This window comes from Nipponia nippon, unplaced genomic scaffold, assembly GCF_047370975.1.
Source record: "Nipponia nippon isolate SJK-2023a ecotype South Korea unplaced genomic scaffold, ASM4737097v1 scaffold_7, whole genome shotgun sequence".
Classification (NCBI taxonomy): Eukaryota; Metazoa; Chordata; class Aves; order Pelecaniformes; family Threskiornithidae; genus Nipponia; species Nipponia nippon.
In genome coordinates, this window is record NW_028262391.1 from 23,622,843 (window position 1) to 23,642,820 (window position 19,978).

General features: G+C 35.7%; 1 protein-coding gene across 1 annotated transcript; it reads left to right on the forward strand.

Moving 5' to 3' along the window:
* Positions 1-1,734: 1,734 nt before the first annotated feature.
* On the forward strand, positions 1,735-12,847 carry RBP2 (retinol binding protein 2). The gene is made up of 4 exons (XM_009477511.2): positions 1,735-1,859; positions 7,643-7,821; positions 10,944-11,045; positions 12,720-12,847. The coding sequence occupies exons 1-4, from the start codon at positions 1,787-1,789 to the stop codon at positions 12,771-12,773; spliced, it is 408 nt and encodes a 135-aa protein (XP_009475786.1). The 5' UTR covers positions 1,735-1,786; the 3' UTR covers positions 12,774-12,847.
* Positions 12,848-19,978: the final 7,131 nt, after the last annotated feature.

The window sequence follows — 19,978 nt, forward strand, 5'->3', positions numbered from 1 at the left end:
TAATAATGTATTTGTTAATGTTGATGCAATTTGGAGGCTAAGAAAGAAAGTACACAAAGATATGTAAAATCAAACCTATTGCGTAAGTATTACATAATATCACTACAGAACAATGTTTTAAGCACAAAGATTTTCAAATTTCACTTTCAACATAACATCATTCATAGTGTTTCATCTAGAAATTCTTACAGTGGAAGCAAATACATAAATAGATGTGTTCATCCCAATAAATTGTACTTGAAATGAGGCATATGTTTCAGAAAGCCCCCTCTGCCTATTTAAAGATTTCAAACAGCGATTACCAGTTTCCCTGGGTAAACTGGTCTATAGACAAACTATACTCTACAGTTAAGAATGCAGATATCTTCCTATGTGCATTCACATAGGAATTCACCCAACTTCAACTCTCAGTGACTGCAGTTGCTCAAGCCTTTGTCTGATGTCTGACTGAAAACCCTCTTAATATCTCCTGTAGGTATAGATTAAGATACTTCTTTTCCTTCTCTTAAATTAGCTCCTTAAGTATCATACTAAGGCATTTTAAGAACTCAGCTCCTAGAAACTCTCAACTTTTTTTAGTTTTTTCTTTTTTAATCCCTGTATAATTTTTCAGCATTTGTGGAATTTTACATTACATTTTAATAAAGTGAAAGCATACAGAAGACAACGTAAGATCAGTAACTCTTCAATTTACTTATTTCTGAGTTGGAGTTCTAGACCTTAATATTTTTCTAGTAAAATTTTTAATAATATTCCCATCAAAAAAGATGGGGAAAAAAAAAGAAAAAAAGGGAAAATAAAAAGGAAAAAAAAGAAAGAAAAAAGAGAGAAAGAAAAGCAAGGAATTTTGGACTCCAGATCACTTCAGTTATTCTATCTGTAGAGCCATCTGTAAGTTATCTTGACTAATTAAAGCTAAAGAATTTAAAACCTTAACTTATATTAATTTGCTTTTAGTGCTTACTTTTAATTCTGATAAAGTTCTACTGCACATTCAAATTCTCCATTCAGACACATTCTGAATGTGCACAACTGAAATCTGTGCTTTTCCCCACAACAGTGTAACACTGCTGGATGAAAAATACCTTCCTAACACAAACTGCTATGTTTCAGAGTAATTCAAAAATCATTTTAGGGTAGGATTGATACGAATTATGATTGTTTTTTATTTACTTTACATTTGCTTAACTTGCTGTTAAATTAAAACAGAAATATGAAAGTGCAGTTGGTATAAGTGCAGCTATTGGTATATAGATATTTTGAAAATCAAAGGAAAATAAAAATATTTTCAACAGAAATATTCCCTTTTCTGCCATGCCTTGCATTTGTTGCACATTCAAGACTTCCATCAATTTTAAATGGGAGTTCTGGGTGTGCCAGCTCTGTAAGACTGGTTCTTCACAGGGATATGTGACACACAGAAAGGAACTGAAAAAGAGAATTCACCTTGGAAACTTTAACTGGGTTGTACAATTTGCCACTGTGTTCAATATATTTCAAAGTTACCCCATAATAGCTAGTAGTTCTTTACAAAGGTCATTGTAAAATCATATCCTGTATTACTACATATTTCAGAAAGTGTTCCTTGTCTGCCAGCTGTTCAACTGAACTTTGTTAATGAAGGCGAAGTTTTCCAGGGTTATCACTTTGACCCTTAAACTGTATTATCTAGAAAACCATAAACCTTATTAAAAAAGATATGAAAAGGTTTATAAAACATTCTCTTAGCAGATCCTGTTTCCAGCCTCACCTTTTGATCTGAAGTTGGTTTTAAGCTCTTGCCACCATGCCTGCTGATTACAATGGGACGTGGGAAATGGAGACCAATGAAAACTTTGAAGGCTACATGGTTGCTTTAGGTAAATGAAAAAATATTAACTATGTAGACATAAAGAGAAAATGTTTCAATTATAAGTAAAATCCTTCTAAAAACTGATGAGACTTTCTGTAATGTCTATTGTGGCATAAGGGTTTCTGCCAATCACATTAAAAATCAAGTAATTGTAATGTACTTATAATTACAATGATCTAAGTATATAAGCAAAGGAAGACTTGTAGCCAAAGATATTAGCCTTTATTTAGATAAATGAAAAAACAGATACAGATGGAAAAAAAAAAATAGGCTTTCAGATAGAGAAGCTCTTTTTTACTCCTGGTATATACTTACTGTAACAGTCAGACCACAACCTGATTGGCTCTGTTAAAGAGGAATAGGATATTCTATACCGCTAAAACAACAATAGTGTTTAGTACTTAATTAGTGCTTTGAACTATTAGAAATTTTATGTACCAGTTGCATGGTAAAAGCAATAAAAGCCTTTAAAAGCATTTAAAGATAAATGGGCAGATATTTCTGACAATTTTTGTGCGAGTCATCCTTACGCAGCAAGGAGACTTACTTAGGTCACAGGAGTTCTTAAACATATATTTACATGGTTAACTAAGCTTAATTTCACTTGGTTACAACCATCATCGATGACGACAATATATGTATACACGCAAGAAGAGATGTTCTGCTCTTTAGGCAACTTTCATTTACTACTTTGTTAGCCTCTTTATCATTAGAGACCTGATAGCTACGGTTTGTCTATCCAACATATAGAATATTAAGGACACTCTTTGTAGATGCTAGAATACCAAAACACTGCTAACTGAATGCAAGCAATATCCTTGATTCATATCAAGATAAGTTTATGTTGTTTGTAGATTTATTTTTCCCCACACTGATAGATTCAATTTTTGTAATGACTGGAGATAATTTTATGACAGAAATGTCTTCTTTTGCTGCAACTGTTATTTTCACTATAAATTGCCTTTCAAGTATTTTTGTTCTTGTAAAGGCATAAACATTTTTTCCAGGTCATTATGATTATGCAAGTAGTGTGCAGGAAATCCTTCCTCTACTTAGCTTCGCAGAGATGTAGATCCTTAATTTGCTGAAAAGACGAAATAATAGAAGACATCAACATTTCTCAAGAATTTCTGCAGTACACTCTGGATTGGCATTGAAAGAACAGTTATCACCTTTCTACCACTGCAGTAATATAGCTGCATTCCAAAAACCACAAAAAATATAAGAGTTAGATTTATACATGCATGAGAAGTGTAATCTTTAGAATCGGGAATCTTCTCCAGCTCTACTACATCACAGAAGAAGGGCATAAAGGACCGTTGTTTCCTTACCATACAAAATGTCCATAAAATTTCTACAAGAAAAGTAGTCATTAGAGCTGGCTAATTTAACCTAGAGTGGAGGAGTCTGTCTGGGTCTGAATCATAAATTAGCACGTGGCAAAAATCAAACCTGTATTTTATTTTTATGCTTACAATTGATAGTCCTCAGGGGCCCAACTGGGGCCATGCACTTCTCATTCCCAGAGGTCCCATTGTTTTCTATCTAGTGGTCATTGATTTCTATCTATCTTCTGTTCAGCATTTGCTCTTCTTATTTCTCTGCCTTTCTACGGTAGCTGACACCACTGTAAGAGTGATGCTGATAAACAGGAGCTTTTTCAGTTCAAAGTACCTTGCACTTTTCATCAGAAGTCGAGATCAGGCTTGTGGCTTCTTGTGCTTTGTTCAAAAGGTATTGACTCAAGTTAATGGAGATCTAGAACTTGTTTGCTCAGATTCCAAAATATTTACTTGTAAAGATGTAGATTATAAAAACAATTCAGTGGTTTGAAATCAATGAGTACACTGTATAGCTATCTTCCACAAGCTAAGAAAATGTATTTGTTAGGAAGAAGAGTTTAACACATGGAAGGTAATCAGGTAATTAAATCTAGCAATTTTCAAGTAATTCTCAATGTCTACACTAGTGACTGACTTAGGGATAACTACCACAAAATCCTTAACTGAGATGAAAAATTTGATGCTTTAACTGATTTTCTACTAGTTTTACTCTCATCAGAGAATCTTAACCCTAACTTATTTACCTGTTCAGGTTGAGTGAGAAGAAATGCACATAAACACATAGAAATAAACTCTTATCATTATTCAACAACAATTGAAAATAGTTCTAATTTCCTCAAAGCTTCAACTCTCTTAAAAGAGAAAGGCAAGTTTCACTACCCAGTTTTTAGCCTTTGCATTTATGAAGAAAAGCTCAATAACTGTAGGGAAGTCTGTAAATACTATACACATACACCTGCAAGGTACAAAAAAATTCATTTTTAAAAAATAAGAATGGTTAAGCCAATATCATGAATTTCAGGAGAAAGATACACAATAACTGAAGTGATTTGAGTGCCAGGGTTTGACAGTTATGCATAAAGAATAATTACTACTTTATATGCAACTGAAATGTGATTTCAGCATTAAATATGCCAACTGCAAGTGAGCCATGGGACCTGTTGGTCTGGATGATACTTAAGTCAGCTCCTAGTTGTCACAAATTGACTGTTCCAGGCCATCTTCGTCTACCTCAGGCTTCTCTCACTGCCTGCCTCAGCTTCTGGTCTTACCTACAATTCTTGCTTCTAGCCCAGTTCTCTCTGCTTTGGCTCTGATTCAGTCCTGTCTCAGCTCTTTCTTTGCTCCAAGACCTGACTTATTTTTGTGGGGTGTTACTCTAACCACTAGTCATGATGGTCATCCTGCTCTAGTTCTGCCTTGCTTTGTAGTGATAAATTTCATCGTATTTGATAACTCTCTTTTGATTATTATCTTGATAAAGATCTCTTTGCTTTTTAGGTTTATTCCTTCCGTATTTTTTAGGATGCAAATTAAACACCTGTGGTGTGCATATTTCCTTTCCAAAAGGATTTGTAATTATGGTGATATCTTTGGTTGTAGTAGCCATCTCATTATTGTTCCTTTCTTCCCTTCCAGGGTATCATTGGATGAGAGTCTTGTACTGATTATTTCAGTTGAGCTATAACATTTCACTTGTGTTTGTCTTAAAATTCATGAAAAATGACAGGGAAAAGGATACCAGCTGCTAATAACATGCATTTCTTTGAATTTTAATTTACCCACTGTAGAATTTAAACTGTGATTTTCACTCAAATTCAGTAAGAATTTAGTGTCTAACTGTCATAATACAAATCTTAATTACATCAGCTTTAAACTTAACTTTACTAATTATCATCCTTATATTCTAATCCTTTTATAATAAGTAATCCATTTTCCAATTTTATAATTCTTTTTATACCATATTTGCTAGCATAAGTTGATCTACAGCAGTTCCTCATTGCATCTCAGTGGCAGCCTTAGAACCATTTCAGTCAGTGGATAAATTATGACTTTGTTATTATTAAATCAAGTGGATTTTTTACCCCTTTCTGATCTTACATATCCCAGTGGAAATTGGGAGAAAAATGGATGGATTCAGCCTACAATGGGGTCTGGACTACAGGCATCTAACACTGGGAAGACTGCTTAAAAAGAGATAGTAACGGTTCATGACTATAAAAGAACTTCACTCACTCAATAGCCTGAAACAAAGCAAGAGGAAGAATGCATTAGAATAAGGAATGCAATATAGATGTATTTTTCCTGGGAGATACTTCGATTCATTGCCTACCCTGGGCAGACTGTACTGGAGTGGTACTCACTGAACTTTCTGATAAAATTTTCAAACTACTTTCCAAATAAGAATGTCAGCAACTGGTTGGGATGAAGGAGCTATTTGCACCAGTTGTCTGGATCTGGCCTTTCATAAGTACATCGTGATTTTTTGTGTATACAGGCATATATATACTGTACGTTATACTAATCAAAAACTGCCAATGAATTAGCAAAAAAACCAACACCAAAAACAATGCAAAGATGCATATGGCTACAGGTGATTCTCAGGTTGGAAATAAATTATGTGGAAAGGGTGAAAAGATATTCTTCGGCTCTGTTTCTCACAATTTTACATGTGGTTGATATTTTAAGTACTAAAGTGCTCAGGTTCAAAGCACACTGAGGTTTTGGTTTTTTAAAATTCATCCATCCTTTTAATTAATGTATACGCATTTCTAAACTTTAATTAAAGAATAGTTTTGCCCTTTAAGCCAGAAACTTTGATTTTATCATAAACATGTTACAAAGTATTTTAACCTACTATAATAGAACAATATATCATTTTTATTGCTTGTATTGTTCAAAATGCAGTTATGAAAACCATGCTTTAATAAAACCTCCCCTGATTTTTCTCCAGGAGCTACAAGACTAATATATTAGTCAGAAACAGCATTTCTTTAGAAGTCTAGACTTTTTTTTCCTCACAGAGAACTAAATTTTATGTTACCTGGCTATAAATCAGACCCAGAGATACCACAGCAGATAAAATATACCCAAGAAGTCTTGAATATAAATACTGAACAAGAACATTATTCCCCATGTTAAAAAGTCACAATTTTTTTCAAGCCAATCCTCTTAATCAACTCGATTAGTACTTCACAAGTAGTATAATGAATCTACCAAAAGAAAAAGGGCTCCATTAGTATGTGGCATTGCTGAGATGACAATGATTAACTCACATGCGAAACCACTAAAGGTTGGCTAACAAACCAAAACCATTTTTCAATCTTTTGCAGAAGCATGTGAGATTATTTCATTTGCATATAGCACCATAATAAGATTCACTGCCAGCTGGCCAGAAATATTTATTGCAGATGGTAATGCAGTTGGCATTAGGTGGATTGTCTGGGGCAAACTGTCATCATGGCAATATATATTCTCCTTTTGGTAACTTTCAATGCATTCAGTTGCTAGCAGTTGTTTACATTATAATGTTAGTCTTCATCATGAACAAAATAAGGATGTTAAGGAGATCAGTACTGCATAACATGTTGACAGAATATTAAACAGGAACTGTCAAATGCTGTAGTTTGATACCTTTTTGACTTGACTTTGAATTTGTCTCCCTTTAACTTCTAAACTACAATTTATTTATGTGTCTGTTGTCTAACAATAATGGATAAGTCAGGCTTTTATTTGATTGCTTCTTTTTTATTTATTAGTATAATTTTAATCATTTTTAAGTTAATTAATTAACCTCTTGTACACTCCCACAGACTATAGGTTCATCATAAAAGTAACATGCCAATATCCCCTTGATTACATACTTCTTCTAACATGCTTATTTTCTGAAAAGGAACATTATTCTGAGATCCTTCTTTTGGAGGTGGCCAACACATACCAGTACCCTCATATGCCTAAGAGCTACATGATTTACACTGCATGCTTAGGAAAGGGAATGGCTCCCAGGCATAAGAATAGCACTCCTGGCATCCCACAGCTTTGTGTGTGAGTGAGGCCAAAAAGGCAATGTCAGTCTTAATAGCCCCTGTTGTTTCACATTCTCAAAAAAAAATGGAGATTTGGGTGATTTAACATGCCAGCATCTGTTCATTACTGGTTGTATGTTGTAGCTCTGCTCACAACATTCCCACAGATATCCTGTTAATAAATAAATTTATAATCAGTGGAAGATCCTCAAATTAAAAGTCTACTTGCAAACACAAGATTATTTTTATTTGAAATGATCTTTTTCTCTCCAATATGTTGGAGGTAAATGCGTTATTTGTGGAACTATGTTCCACATAAAATGTTTTTTTTTATTATGTGTGAACATAAGTGCTGTGTTTTTTTATCTTTGGTAACAAATATTGGAATTTTCATCGTGATACTCTCTTCTGGTTTTTGGCAGATATTGATTTTGCAACTCGTAAGATTGCAAAACACCTGAAACAAACAAAGGAGATTATTCAAGATGGAGATAATTTTAAAACAAAAACACTTAGTACTTTCAGAAACTATGACCTGAATTACACTGTGGGAGTGGAGTTTGAAGAACATACCAAAGGACTGGATAACCGAGTGGTAAAGGTAAAAATTTGGTACCTGTTATCTGTTTACACTACAGTCAGCACCAAGAGTGAGAAGTTCCAAAAATTAGCTGAATACATGGAAAAAACCAAAACCAAAACAAAAACAAAAACAAAAACCAAACAATATTTTACAGACATCAGAGGATTTTTATAAAGCAGAAATAATTGGCATCTTGAGACAGTTTTCTTTCCTGCTACAAGCATTTATTATAAATGCAAATCAGGATGGTTAATCAGATACGCGAGGACAATCATTAATTACATGTTTTTCTAGTAGGGGATTTTTCCAGCTTTTCTATGATACACCTTCACGTATTTAGAAAGTAGCAAAACTGTATTTTTACCTATGTATCTTCCTTAATGAAACTGTAAATTCATTCCTTTGAATTTAGGACTTTCTCTGTGTCAATATAAATTTTCAGTTCTGAATGGCTAGGTTCACACTGTATTTTTAATCTGAGCCTGCTCAGCCTCAGTTGGACAGTTTAACTGTTGGACACTGTTAAACATAATCCTGCACTCAGCTATCAACCTTAAGGGAGCTTTGGGAAGGGACAAGAAAAAAAATGTGAGCCAAAGCTACCACTGATATGGATGGCAGGCCTACTGGCAGTGGTAGACAGGCAAGGAGACCCAGCAGTGCATGCCTTAATATCTTTAGGATTATAGGAGCAACCTGAGCTCAAAATTCCCCTAGGGAACTGTGGGGATATCTTCAAATACCTTTCAGTGAGATATGGGGACAAGTAACATTTAGATCAAGGACCATATTGTGTGTTAGCCCATGCCCTACCTCCTACGACAGAGTCAACTAATAAGTCTGTTCCTGTGAGGCATTCAAACAAGACTATATCAGGGAAGTCACTGAGGAAAAGAATACATACGAGCACTAATTAAATTCAGTTACTGAATTCAGCTTCATGTTTCTGTATCAATACTGCTTCTGTTTTACTCTCTTCTCACCCCTAAAATAGTTAAGCAAGATTTTCAAAGGTAGAAAGGCCGGTAGATCTTAAATTTCCATTAACTGTCCCCTTCAGATTCTTGCTAATCTTGCATCACCTGCCTGTCTTTGTCAACATTCACTGAATCTAGCCATATCAATTCTTCTGCCAATTACCACAGTTTTATTCTTCCACTCAGCTTTCAGTTCTCTTGCTCTTCTCCAAACCATATGCTGTCATTTCCATCAGTATCTTCTCAATAAACAAGGTTTCAAAATTTGTTGCCAAACTCTGAGAAGCTGAGATCAAAGCTCACTGTCAACACGACCTGTTTTGTTTTGGCAATTGCCACAGGAATTGGGCAGCATAAAGGACATGTTTCAATTTGAACTCATCATCCTTCACTGGAGTGGCACAAATTTAACAGAAGACATTGTTTATTCACTATGGATCACTTTTCATTCTCAAACTAACTTTGTGCAGTGTAATTCCTATGACTTCTTCCAAATTATTTCTCATTCACAGCACTGCGAGCCATCAAATAACAAGACCTATTTTCTTCCAATATCCTGAATAATCCTGTCTCTAAATTTTCTTACTATCCCTTTTTTTCAGTGAGCACTGGGTGGGACATATTCCTGTGACAGAGTTTATGCTTTAAAACATCGCTCCCACATCTCTTTAGATCACTTGAAGGCATTACTAAGGATCTAAGGACTCATTAGTTACATCACTCCTTAAATCCATAGACTAATGCTCCTCTAGCGCTCTTCACCACTATCAAAGCCATTGCCTTTCTGTGCAAAATCATTTCACTTGCAGACTCTCCTCTTCGTTATCAATTATTTGAAAGGAAGGAAGGAAACACAGATTGTACAATTATAACCCTACCTGGTTTAATCATTTTTGCCTAATATTCTTTTCTAAACAAGTATATATCATCTGTTTCTAACACAAGAAGAAGGAAAAAGGAAGCATGTCATGCCATTATTCTCTGGACTGCTCTAAAAGAATTTTCCAGTCATTTTATTAACAAAACAATGCCTCTAACACATTGAAGTTAGATGAAGGTAATAAAACTGCTAGGCAACCTTTAAATGTAAAGAGGGCATAGATAATTTAAAGAGAATATATCTTAAAAGTTCCGTAAATAAGAAAGAAGTTAACTGAAATGAAATGTTTTGTCTCATTATTAATAGAAAGCTCCCTCATAAGAGAAATAAATCATCCAGTGTTGAACTAGAAAATTAATTAAGCTCCCAATACTCTTGGAGCTTTTTAATAACCGAACTTCCACTGACTGTAACTGGTCTCTGATGAGGATTTGCCTATGATACATGGTTAAATGTCTCCCTAAAGTACAATGGTTCAAATCTAGAACAATTCAAACAAAGTTGCTTTGAATGTACTCTCGTGCATCTGAGTAGGGAATTTAGCCTGTAAAGAGAACTTTTCCTTACAGGTATGGTCATCCTGCTTCTGGACAATAATCAGCATATCCAATACCCTGTTTATTAGCGATAGACTTCTGAATCACACCAAATCATGAAATGGTTGAGGATGGAAGGGACCTTTTGAGATCACCTAGTCCAACCCCTCTGCTCAAGCAGGGTCAGCTAGAGCACATTGTCCAGCTCATGATCATCTCTCCTTAAAGGTCTTTTGTGAAAGTGCATGAAAATACATAAATAAATTTATTGTATGAGATGATATTAACATACACTTCCTCTTGTTATTTTATGCAGAGCTAGAAAAGGTGTTAGCACGGCACTAGTTGGTATAAGTCCCCAGGTCTTCACTCATGAAACCTTATAATCTTTTTATTAATGGCTTTAAACAGCAAGAAAAGGAAAATAAAATTTGCATATGTTGCACAAGTATCTGTTAATTCACTCGGCAATTCACTAGTTAGTATGAACACTTTATATTCGTGTATGTGAAGAAATACATGCAAATGACAACCAAGCACTGTAAAAACTTCTCATCAAAACACTGTTGCCATCTTGAATGCATTCGGGTTTTGGTCGAATGATTGATTTGGGGTTTTTTTAGGAGGAAGATGGGGAATGGTAGGAAGCAACTGTAATTGCATTTTCTTGTTGTTTTATTGAGCTTATTTTTGTGTATTCATAAACTTCTTGTTAACAAATCTGAGTTAATTATCTGATTCATGCAGACACTAGTGACCTGGGATGGTGACAAACTGGTATGTGTTCAGAAAGGTGAAAAGAAAAACAGGGGCTGGAAGCACTGGATTGAAGGAGACATACTGCATCTGGTAAGGGCTGCTATACAGATACGTAGCACATAACTGAGACTGCAACAAAGTATGGTTTTCCATTTCGAAGGGTTTGTTACTTGTTCTGGTTAGAATGGTCTTTATTTAGACAGCTCTGATCTCTGAACTCTAAGGAAATCCCCCCTCTGCTACAACTCAGGAATGCTCAATTTCTTTTCACCTGCTCCCAATTTCTTTCCACCTGCTCCCAATTAAGTCATAACCCTGCAGTGGTTTTTTTGCTCCAGTCCACTGCCCTCCAGCTATTAACCCTTCTTGTTACGTTGAACCTCTAACATCATCTCGTTCTTATATAATCACTGGTAGAAAAAAAAAATGTATGGGACAGATTGCAAGAAAAATATTGTTTCTTGTTCTGCAAGAAGCACTATGAAATTGTAGCATACTCTGCTGTAATACAGATCAGAAAACTCTGGATACTCAAGAGGATCCTGCAAACAACCTACACTGCAATTATTTTGTGCCAGTACAATAAAAAAAGTCAAAACATTCATACATCTGAGTTAGTAAGCTGGAGCCCAAAGGTAAATGAGGTGAGTCCAAGAGAGGACAGAAGAGCCTGTGCAGGAAATAAGCAGGCAGTGAAGTCCAGAAAGATTTCTATAGATACAGATATTATATCTATATAATAGATATATAATAATAATGATTCCAGATTTTATTGGGAGAGCGATCAAGAAACAGGCATGATAATGTTGGATGGTGCAATAGGTGGGTGCAGAAAGATTATGGAGGAGAGCTCATTGTTCTGTCTTGTGATTTGCAGCTATATATCTACTCCTTCACAAGTTTACCCTACAGATATTTGGTATGGCCAACCACATTGCCTCAAGTCTGTATGCTTGAAAGGTCAAAGTAATGAATTAAAACCCACTATCTGCCACCTAACTAAAAGCCCGCTGTCCAGTATGCTTTTTCAACTCTTAACACATATTCAAAACCTGACCTAGCAAAGGTTCTACATGCTGGCACCAGGATTCAGGCGAAGACTGATGGAAACAGAGAGACCAAGTAGATTCTTACAACAGTCTTCAGAAACTCTATTGCAGGTTTGGCCAATTAATGGCCAAAAAGCCAGCTTGAGCTCACTTCAGTGTCTTATTTGGCACAAGAATGCTGGCTAATCAGGAGACTAACCAAACTGACTCCATTGCAATGTGCAGGTGTGCCAACCTTTAAGAGGTCAGCTGCAACACTGGGCAAAAATAGTGTATTGTTCTGGCCCCTGAAAAATGGCTGGGCGCATCTCTGAAGCAAATGTCCTCATCTTTTTAAAGCATCCTCCATTTTTTTTTTCATTTTCTTGTTTCATTGCTTCTCATGAATTATGAGGTAACGTGAATTATAAACTATTACATTATATTGTTTTAATAACAGAGCATGAAAAAGCCTTGCATTAAAGAGCAATTTTTATGCATTTTTCATGTTTATTCTTCTTACAGCTCAATTCAAGTGTCAAAATCTAATTACTGCAACATGTGGTGCATGCCTGCTGATCGGTTACATATAATACACTATTATTTCTGTTCTCTTTTTCATAAGCCTATCTTTTTAATGCAGTGGCTCAGTTGTAGTAATTTCTGATGGGATCTGCTGTGTATGCAAAATACAACTTGTACCACTATATACTTACGAATTGTTTTAATACTGTAGGAACTGACATGTGAAGACCAGGTGTGCCACCAGACGTTTAAGAAGAAAAACTAAAATTGACCAGAAAACCACCCAGATCTTCATCACACTATTCTGCTGTTATGTTTTGTCTAAAAAGAGGAACCAAGACAGATTTGCAATAATTCTTTGACACTGCTATGTGAATATATTTTGTGCCTGTTTATAGGAACAAACACATTTTATAGAAATAACATCAAACAGTTACAAACATCATAAATTCCTTTGCCTTTCAGTCTGGATTTAAATAAAAGTAATTGTCTTTCAAATAATGCTTGCCTACATCTTTGTAATCATTTCCAGAGGAGTGTCCTTTAGCAACAAGGCTGAAAATTAACAGTCACAATTATCTCAACCACAGTATATCTCTCCACAGTGCTGTAATATCATAATATATTTGGATGACTGAGTAAAATTGGACATTCATTGGACTGTTTCTATTTAATTTAGTCCTGGAACACTAAGTCCACAGTTTCAGGAAACAGAATGGCTCACTGAACACGATACGTGGCCTTTCACATCTAGGTTATTCATTTGAATTTGGCCCAGGTCTATAGCTGCTCATAGTTATCACCTGATAAATGTCTCCTGGCCTATCAGAAATGCTGTAGCTCCTTAATACAGTCCTAATGTGGATCACTGACAATGCTCCTAACTTCCAGTTGTAACTGGCATCCTACAAATAAATCCAGTGGAGAAGTCCGCTGTTTGAAGCAAACTCTACGTTCAAGAGTTGCTCCGTGACGTGAAAACTAAGGCATACTTATGGCTATAAGAGGAAAACTGCAGAGTATACACAGACTGCATGTACCCTGTCCATAAAGAGTACCCAGCATGCTGCAGTCTTCACCTTGTACCTACCTTTCAGAGGCTTTAAAAAGAAAAGTCATTTCCATACAACTCTTCTCAGTTTTATTTAGGGTTTTTCAAAAGAATTCATGTTCTTTGCTAAAGGCAAGTTTAAGTTAACCATGGATGGTGAGCACTACTTCAGTAGATGGAAATTGAAATTATTCAACAAAATGTGTGCACATGTTCCACAGAACTGAAGAAAGGCTTGTATGCCCAAAAGCTTATCTGTTTTTTCCCTTTTATATAAATTATTCTAATAAAATATACGGTCTTTTCTACAACCTTGCCTTGCAGATATATAGACTTTCACATAAACTTTATCACCATTTCAATTCCCTCTTGTCCATAGGTCCCCATCTTCTATTTAATATGGCAGGAGTGGAAATTCACTAAACAGATCAGTGGTAGGGAATTAGAGAAAAGATGTTGAAAAAAATGTTGCAGAAATGGAGGAACATATGCTTTCTCCCCACCCCCACCTGCTGCTTAGCCTACTCACTGTCAATAGCTCAGGATAGGAAAGGAGTGAGACAGTCTGCCAGCTGAAAACAAGGTTACATCTGCAAAAATCCAAATCTGGTTAATATGTCACTAATACTTACATGGCCATGGGCATATAAGTGTGCATGTAGGGATATTTTTATGAATTGGACTTTGCTTCTCCTGATAAAAGTTGACCTGGTATCAAACTTCCTGTGTACTTCAACTGAGCAATGCTCTAATGTTAGTTCGCATGGAAGAAACTGCACTCGGAATTGGTAAACTCATTTTTTCTTATTCAGCCCTGACCTGGGCTTTCCAATAAAAACATATTTAATTCCTATTTCCAAGTCTCTGCCAGTTACTAGGCTAAGAAGTAACACAGTTCATTAAGCTTTCAAAATGTTATCAGAACAAAGTAATCACTAGGAGACAAAATGTGCATGTTTTAATCAGTGACATTTCTCATAGTTGGTTCTTGCCAGGAGTAAGCCTGCACAATGCAGGGCTTCACAACTTCACACCAAACCATAAAACGAAGGAAAAACTTTCATATATCACAAAGAACTATCATTAATTCACAAATTATGAGATTGAAGATGGAACGCTAGCACTCTTCAATTGATTTCTTATTATGCTTACTAGTTTTATCTAATGGATACGGTTGGGAAGTAAATGAAGAAGGCAATTGGGCACTTGAGTAGACTTTGATTAGGAGAAAACTGGATCTGACTCTTTTTTTTTGCCAATTTTGGAAATGAAAATTCCAGACTTTTTAACAGGAAGTGAGAAAATGTGCAAGGTTTTTTACACTCCAAAACACTTTCTTCCTGCACATACTGATATGCAAGAACTTGCAGCATCCTTTACAACTGTATGCACAGAACTGGAGACAGAGGAGATATTTGTTATGTTGCATTATAATTACTTCCAAAGGTATAGCTGTTTGTATCATATTTGTGATGTTAGGTTGGTCTCTAAGCTGTACCAAGTCCCTTATCTCCTTGTCAGCAGATTAAATACTTGCACTGGAGGAACAGACCTCGCTGGTAAATCAGAGAATGTTCATTCACATTTTTTCAGCCCTCGGGCATGCGGTGCTGTCTCAGCTGTTTTGAAGGATTACCATTCACATTGATTCTTTTCCTCGTAGAGAATATTACTCAAATACAGCTAACAGGAAGGGAATTTACCAGCAACCTTCTGATCCAGAAAACAGAAAAGCCTGTACTATAACAGAAGCACTTCCTAGTGAGTACAGTACCGGGCAAAGAGTAGCTCTGCATTGGCTCTGCATTGAGCCAATTCTTCTCCCTTAAAGTCGACTAGCATTTTCTTATCAACTGTTAAAAGAAGAAAGCAACACTGCAGGCAAACGCTGTAGAATAATGTTGTAAATGCTCCTACCAATAATGTTCTGTGGCTAGTTCCTAAGATGCTATCTTTCTATTAAGCTCTGAAGGGTCACCTACATACTATGTGCACAGAATGGCTTTCAAATTTTCCATGAATATCCTAGGCGCTCTGCTGATTTACTGCTTGTGAAAGATTTCTACTCCACTGCCATCTGGCAAAAATTCTGAGGTTTCTAAAACAGCCTTTACTTCAAGATCTGATGAAGACAAATAAAATTTCTCTAAAAAAAGTTGTTTAATTACATCTATTTGTTTTCTTTTTAAGCAAGGGTATATATTTTGCCTTAGTGGGGAGAGATTAATAGAAAGGATTTCTTTGGAAGGTTTTTCCCACTAGAACACATTCTTTTCAGGTTTAATTTGTGATTGATTTGAAGGGCAGAGGTTGCAGATATTTTAATTTCAGCTTGCTGATTACACTTGTTATGCAGATGGTGAAGATTAGAAAAAATCATTTTGTGAACATGAGATTTAAAATAAAATTAACCAGACAAGCTTTTCAGTAGTTGCAAAAATTTTGTCAGTTATTCTCTAAATATCACACTTGCTTTAATTATATCTCACACTGCAGTGCGTCAGTCATCATTAAATAGAAATGGGAATGCAATAGACGATAGTACATATTCCAGAGTTCTTAGAGGTGGAGGAATCCACGGAAAGATTAGGAGCTTTGCCTTATGTGACAGCAAACAGAGACTCCACTTGGCATAAGAACACAAACATGAAAGGCTGCTGCTAAAGGAACGAGGGCACACTATCATCCATACCCAAAGACAGGAAAAGAAAGATAGGACAAGAAGTAACAGAAATTGCAGCATGGAAACTTCAGGTGGACATTAGGCAACACCTCTGCACTCAAAAGGTAATGAAGGACTGAAAGAGGCTGGCAGATAACCTTGTGGAGTCTCTATGGTCCAAGCATAGTATCCACTTTCTTCCGTCAGCAAATCAAGCTGAGTCTTTCATTGTACCTGTACTAATAGTTGACAAAAAGACTGTCAGGAAGATCTCAAATATATTATATTCTTACCGTTTTTATGAAAAAAAAAAAAAATGTCCAAATAGAGTACCTGCAGTAAGAGAAAGGCTACAGCATAAACTCATGTTTACCAAGACCCAGAAACAAGCCTTAAGAACCATTGGAAATTCTCTTTCCATGTTTTCATGTTGCTATACTTTGGAATCCTGCTGGTTTTAGTTTAGGTAACAGTCTGTCATAGAAAGGCTTTCTGAAAATCTGATAAACCCTTCACAAAGCCTTTTCTTGTAAACTTAGTTATGACTTCAGAATTAAACCATGGCATGAAAGTTAAATAGAAGATCTCCCTGTGAAAGCTGCAAAGGGCATTCCTTTGAACTGCTTATAATACGTAGAGCCCTTTGCTGCCTTTTGTCACTGCACCCGAAGTCAAGCATTTTCCTATAGTTTCTTAATTGTTTTTTTCTGTCACCTCTATTTAATTCACTTTTGGATTTATACATGTGCACCTTTACACACACATGTATTTACATTCGGGGGGGAGAGGGGTTTGGTAGCCTCATTTATTAAGGAAATGAGGCATAGGTGTCCACAATATTTGTTTGCCCACGCTCCCACAGCTTTTGAATCAGTTGCCCGGTGTAGATTGACCAACCAAATCTGACAAAGGATAAAGACTCTCTAAGATACAAAACAGTTCTACAATTTTATATGAAAATTAATGGCCAGATAGGATGCCTTCAGTAAAAGACAGGCTACAGGGTGAACTCATGTTTATCAAGTCCCAGAAAAATCACTTAGGATAAAAACACAATAAATGCCTGTAACCATGGAAAACCTTCAGCTGGAGTTCATATCTTGATGCCAATGAATTCAACCATGAGATAAAATCCATAGGAAACCAATTTTCAGTAGTTCTGCTGCTCACAGTAGTACTTGTTTTATTGACTACCTTATAACAGTTAATATTTTTGCTACTTACTCAATTCTCTGATTTATCTTTTCCTGGCTATCTATCTCTAGTATCTGATCACTTGTTTTTTCAAAATTTGTTCATCTCTTCCTACATGTGTGTAGGGAAAAAGAACTTTAATAACTGAAGAATAAGTACATGTTTTTCCTGGAGGTGCCCTAAAGCCAAATATTACTTAAATTTTCTTGTGGCCAGACTAAAGCAATGGTCTTCCAACATGCCATCCAATGCAGTAGTCCTAAAACCCAACTGAATACTTTAGTATGTCTTTTCAACACATATTGATTCATTGATTGAAAAATACCATACTCCATGGTCATACATTCTAGCTTGATCAGAGAAAGGCTGTTGAGCCTTTGTCACAAAAGCGTGTAAAGTCTTACTAAAATTCAGATGGCATGACAAGTGAGCCAACAGTATATTCTCAAAATATGTAATTTTATCTTTTCTTTACACCTTTTTAATTAAATGTCAACTTTTGAAATAATTGTAAGGGCCTCTAACTGTAATTGGAGATGGTTTTGCAAGTAGTTCTACTTAAGTCAGAGCACTTCTGTGGAGTCATTTATTCCATTCAGCCAGATCAGATCCTGAGTCAGGTCATACACATCTACTGATAACACAGACTATAGACTCTGAAGCTGCAGAATTTAATGCATTCGAACTACCAGAGACAGAAATTTACTATTCACTGTTATTGAGATCTGCTACAAAGTCTCAACAACAAAAGAATGCAATAAACTTCCCGAATGTTTAGGAACAAGGTTTTAAGTTAAACATTCACTAAGATGTTCAAAACATGCAACTAAAAATAAAAGCATGTGACATATGGCAATTTTTTCTGTTATATCAAAAAAAATTTGAGAATTTACATTTATTTATATAGATATATATCACATTGTTTTTTTTAAGTAAATCACCAACAACTTAATCTAAATTAGACTTTCATTTTCTAAACATTTTTGAGAAGCCAATATCAGTAAAATAGTCAGGAATAACACCTGGAAGATGAGCTTCACTGGTTAGAGGATTAAACCAGAGTTGAATGGCTCCCTTTTTGTAAAATAACAGCCTTGGTTCTCTAAAAACACAGATTGCTGTTTGCTACTAATGGGTGCCTTGAGTAGCATTGCAGCAAATTGCTTTCCTTGATGGCATAAACTGAATACACAGAAAACAGGAACACTTGGTTAAAATGTTAGCACATCAAAAGTCACTAAAGGAAAATAACTGTTTTCCAGAGAAGGGCTTTGTATGATCATAATTGAACTATTTCTGTTTTAGTGAACTTGTGCCATTTAAAATGGGAAGCAGAACCAGATTTTCTACTGCCATGCTGATTGCATAGTCATTCTGAAGCAGAGCAAAATGAACGTTGACTGTGACTAAATCACAATGGCAGGAATAAATTAACTGTTGGCCATTAGGCTGCAGGATCCAGTGTGGTCCCCAATGGAAGTCTAGACAGCTCCAGCCCTTGCCCCAGTTTGGACTTCCAGATAGAACATCTGCTCACAGCAACAGGGTTATCAGACTGTTTTGGTTACACCTCTTCCTACCTGACTCACCTCGCTTAGCTTGTATTGTACCTGCACTATGAGATTCTACAGGGGCAATGCAGTACTACAAGAGGATAATATTTATCAGGAGATGATCTCATACCAGCTGGTTGAACTCTTTCCATGGAACAAGTTAACTCAAAGGAATTGCAGAATATATTTTAGTATAGTAGTTTAAACCTCTGTAATGTTCCACTGACACAGCATGAAGTACAAGGCAATGAAGATTCTGGCCCTTGAGCTCAGACTTGGGTTTACAGGTTTTCATAACGTTTTTTCACAAGGATAAATCTCTATATTCTGTTGATACAGTTTATGTTTGTCTTTTGTTTCAAAGAAGAAAGTCAATCCTTCCCAAAGTCATAAATAAAGAAAAAAAAAAATCTGTTTGGCTTACTGTAGATCTCAATATAAACAAACTATAAGCAAGGCTGTGCATGAAAACACTATAATAACTTCTCAGATATGTGTTTTTATTTATAAAGTACATGACAGAACTCTGTAGCTGCCCTAGTGCAAGTAATTTAAATAAAATGAGACCTAGAACACATTAGAAATCTTCCAATGAAAAGCAGAACATATTTTGGCACCTTGGAATAGGGTTAAAAAAGGCCCAAATAATCCACCTGTCACTGCAGATTTGTTTCCTAATGGAAGTAGACACAGATTAAAATTCTTTCATAGAATAAATCAGTATCACTCTATTGGATATAACAATAGTGCAACAACTTATCTAAAAATCTGGGCCTGCAAAATATTTTAAAAGTCTGTAGTCCCTTGCCTCAATTACCAGTAGTAGTAACAATCAGGACTTCTAAATATATACACTCTGGATATAGTTCTGCAGTCACATATGTATACAGATTCACGCAGGTCAGTTTCACCTTAAGCAGTTTACAGTCCAAATCACTTTCTCACATATTAGATCAATGCTAGAACATTTGGGCTGCATGTTTTAGTTGTTTTCTGGATTCCACTTGGAC

Bases quoted from the DNA above. Each gene is read 5' to 3' on its own strand.
- RBP2 (XM_009477511.2), top strand. From the start codon at position 1,787: ATGCCTGCTGATTACAATGGGACGTGGGAAATGGAGACCAATGAAAAC. The intron at 7,822-10,943 runs GTAAAAATTTGG...TGATTCATGCAG, and splicing joins TGGATAACCGAGTGGTAAAG to ACACTAGTGACCTGGGATGG. The intron at 11,046-12,719 runs GTAAGGGCTGCT...TTAATACTGTAG, and splicing joins AAGGAGACATACTGCATCTG to GAACTGACATGTGAAGACCA.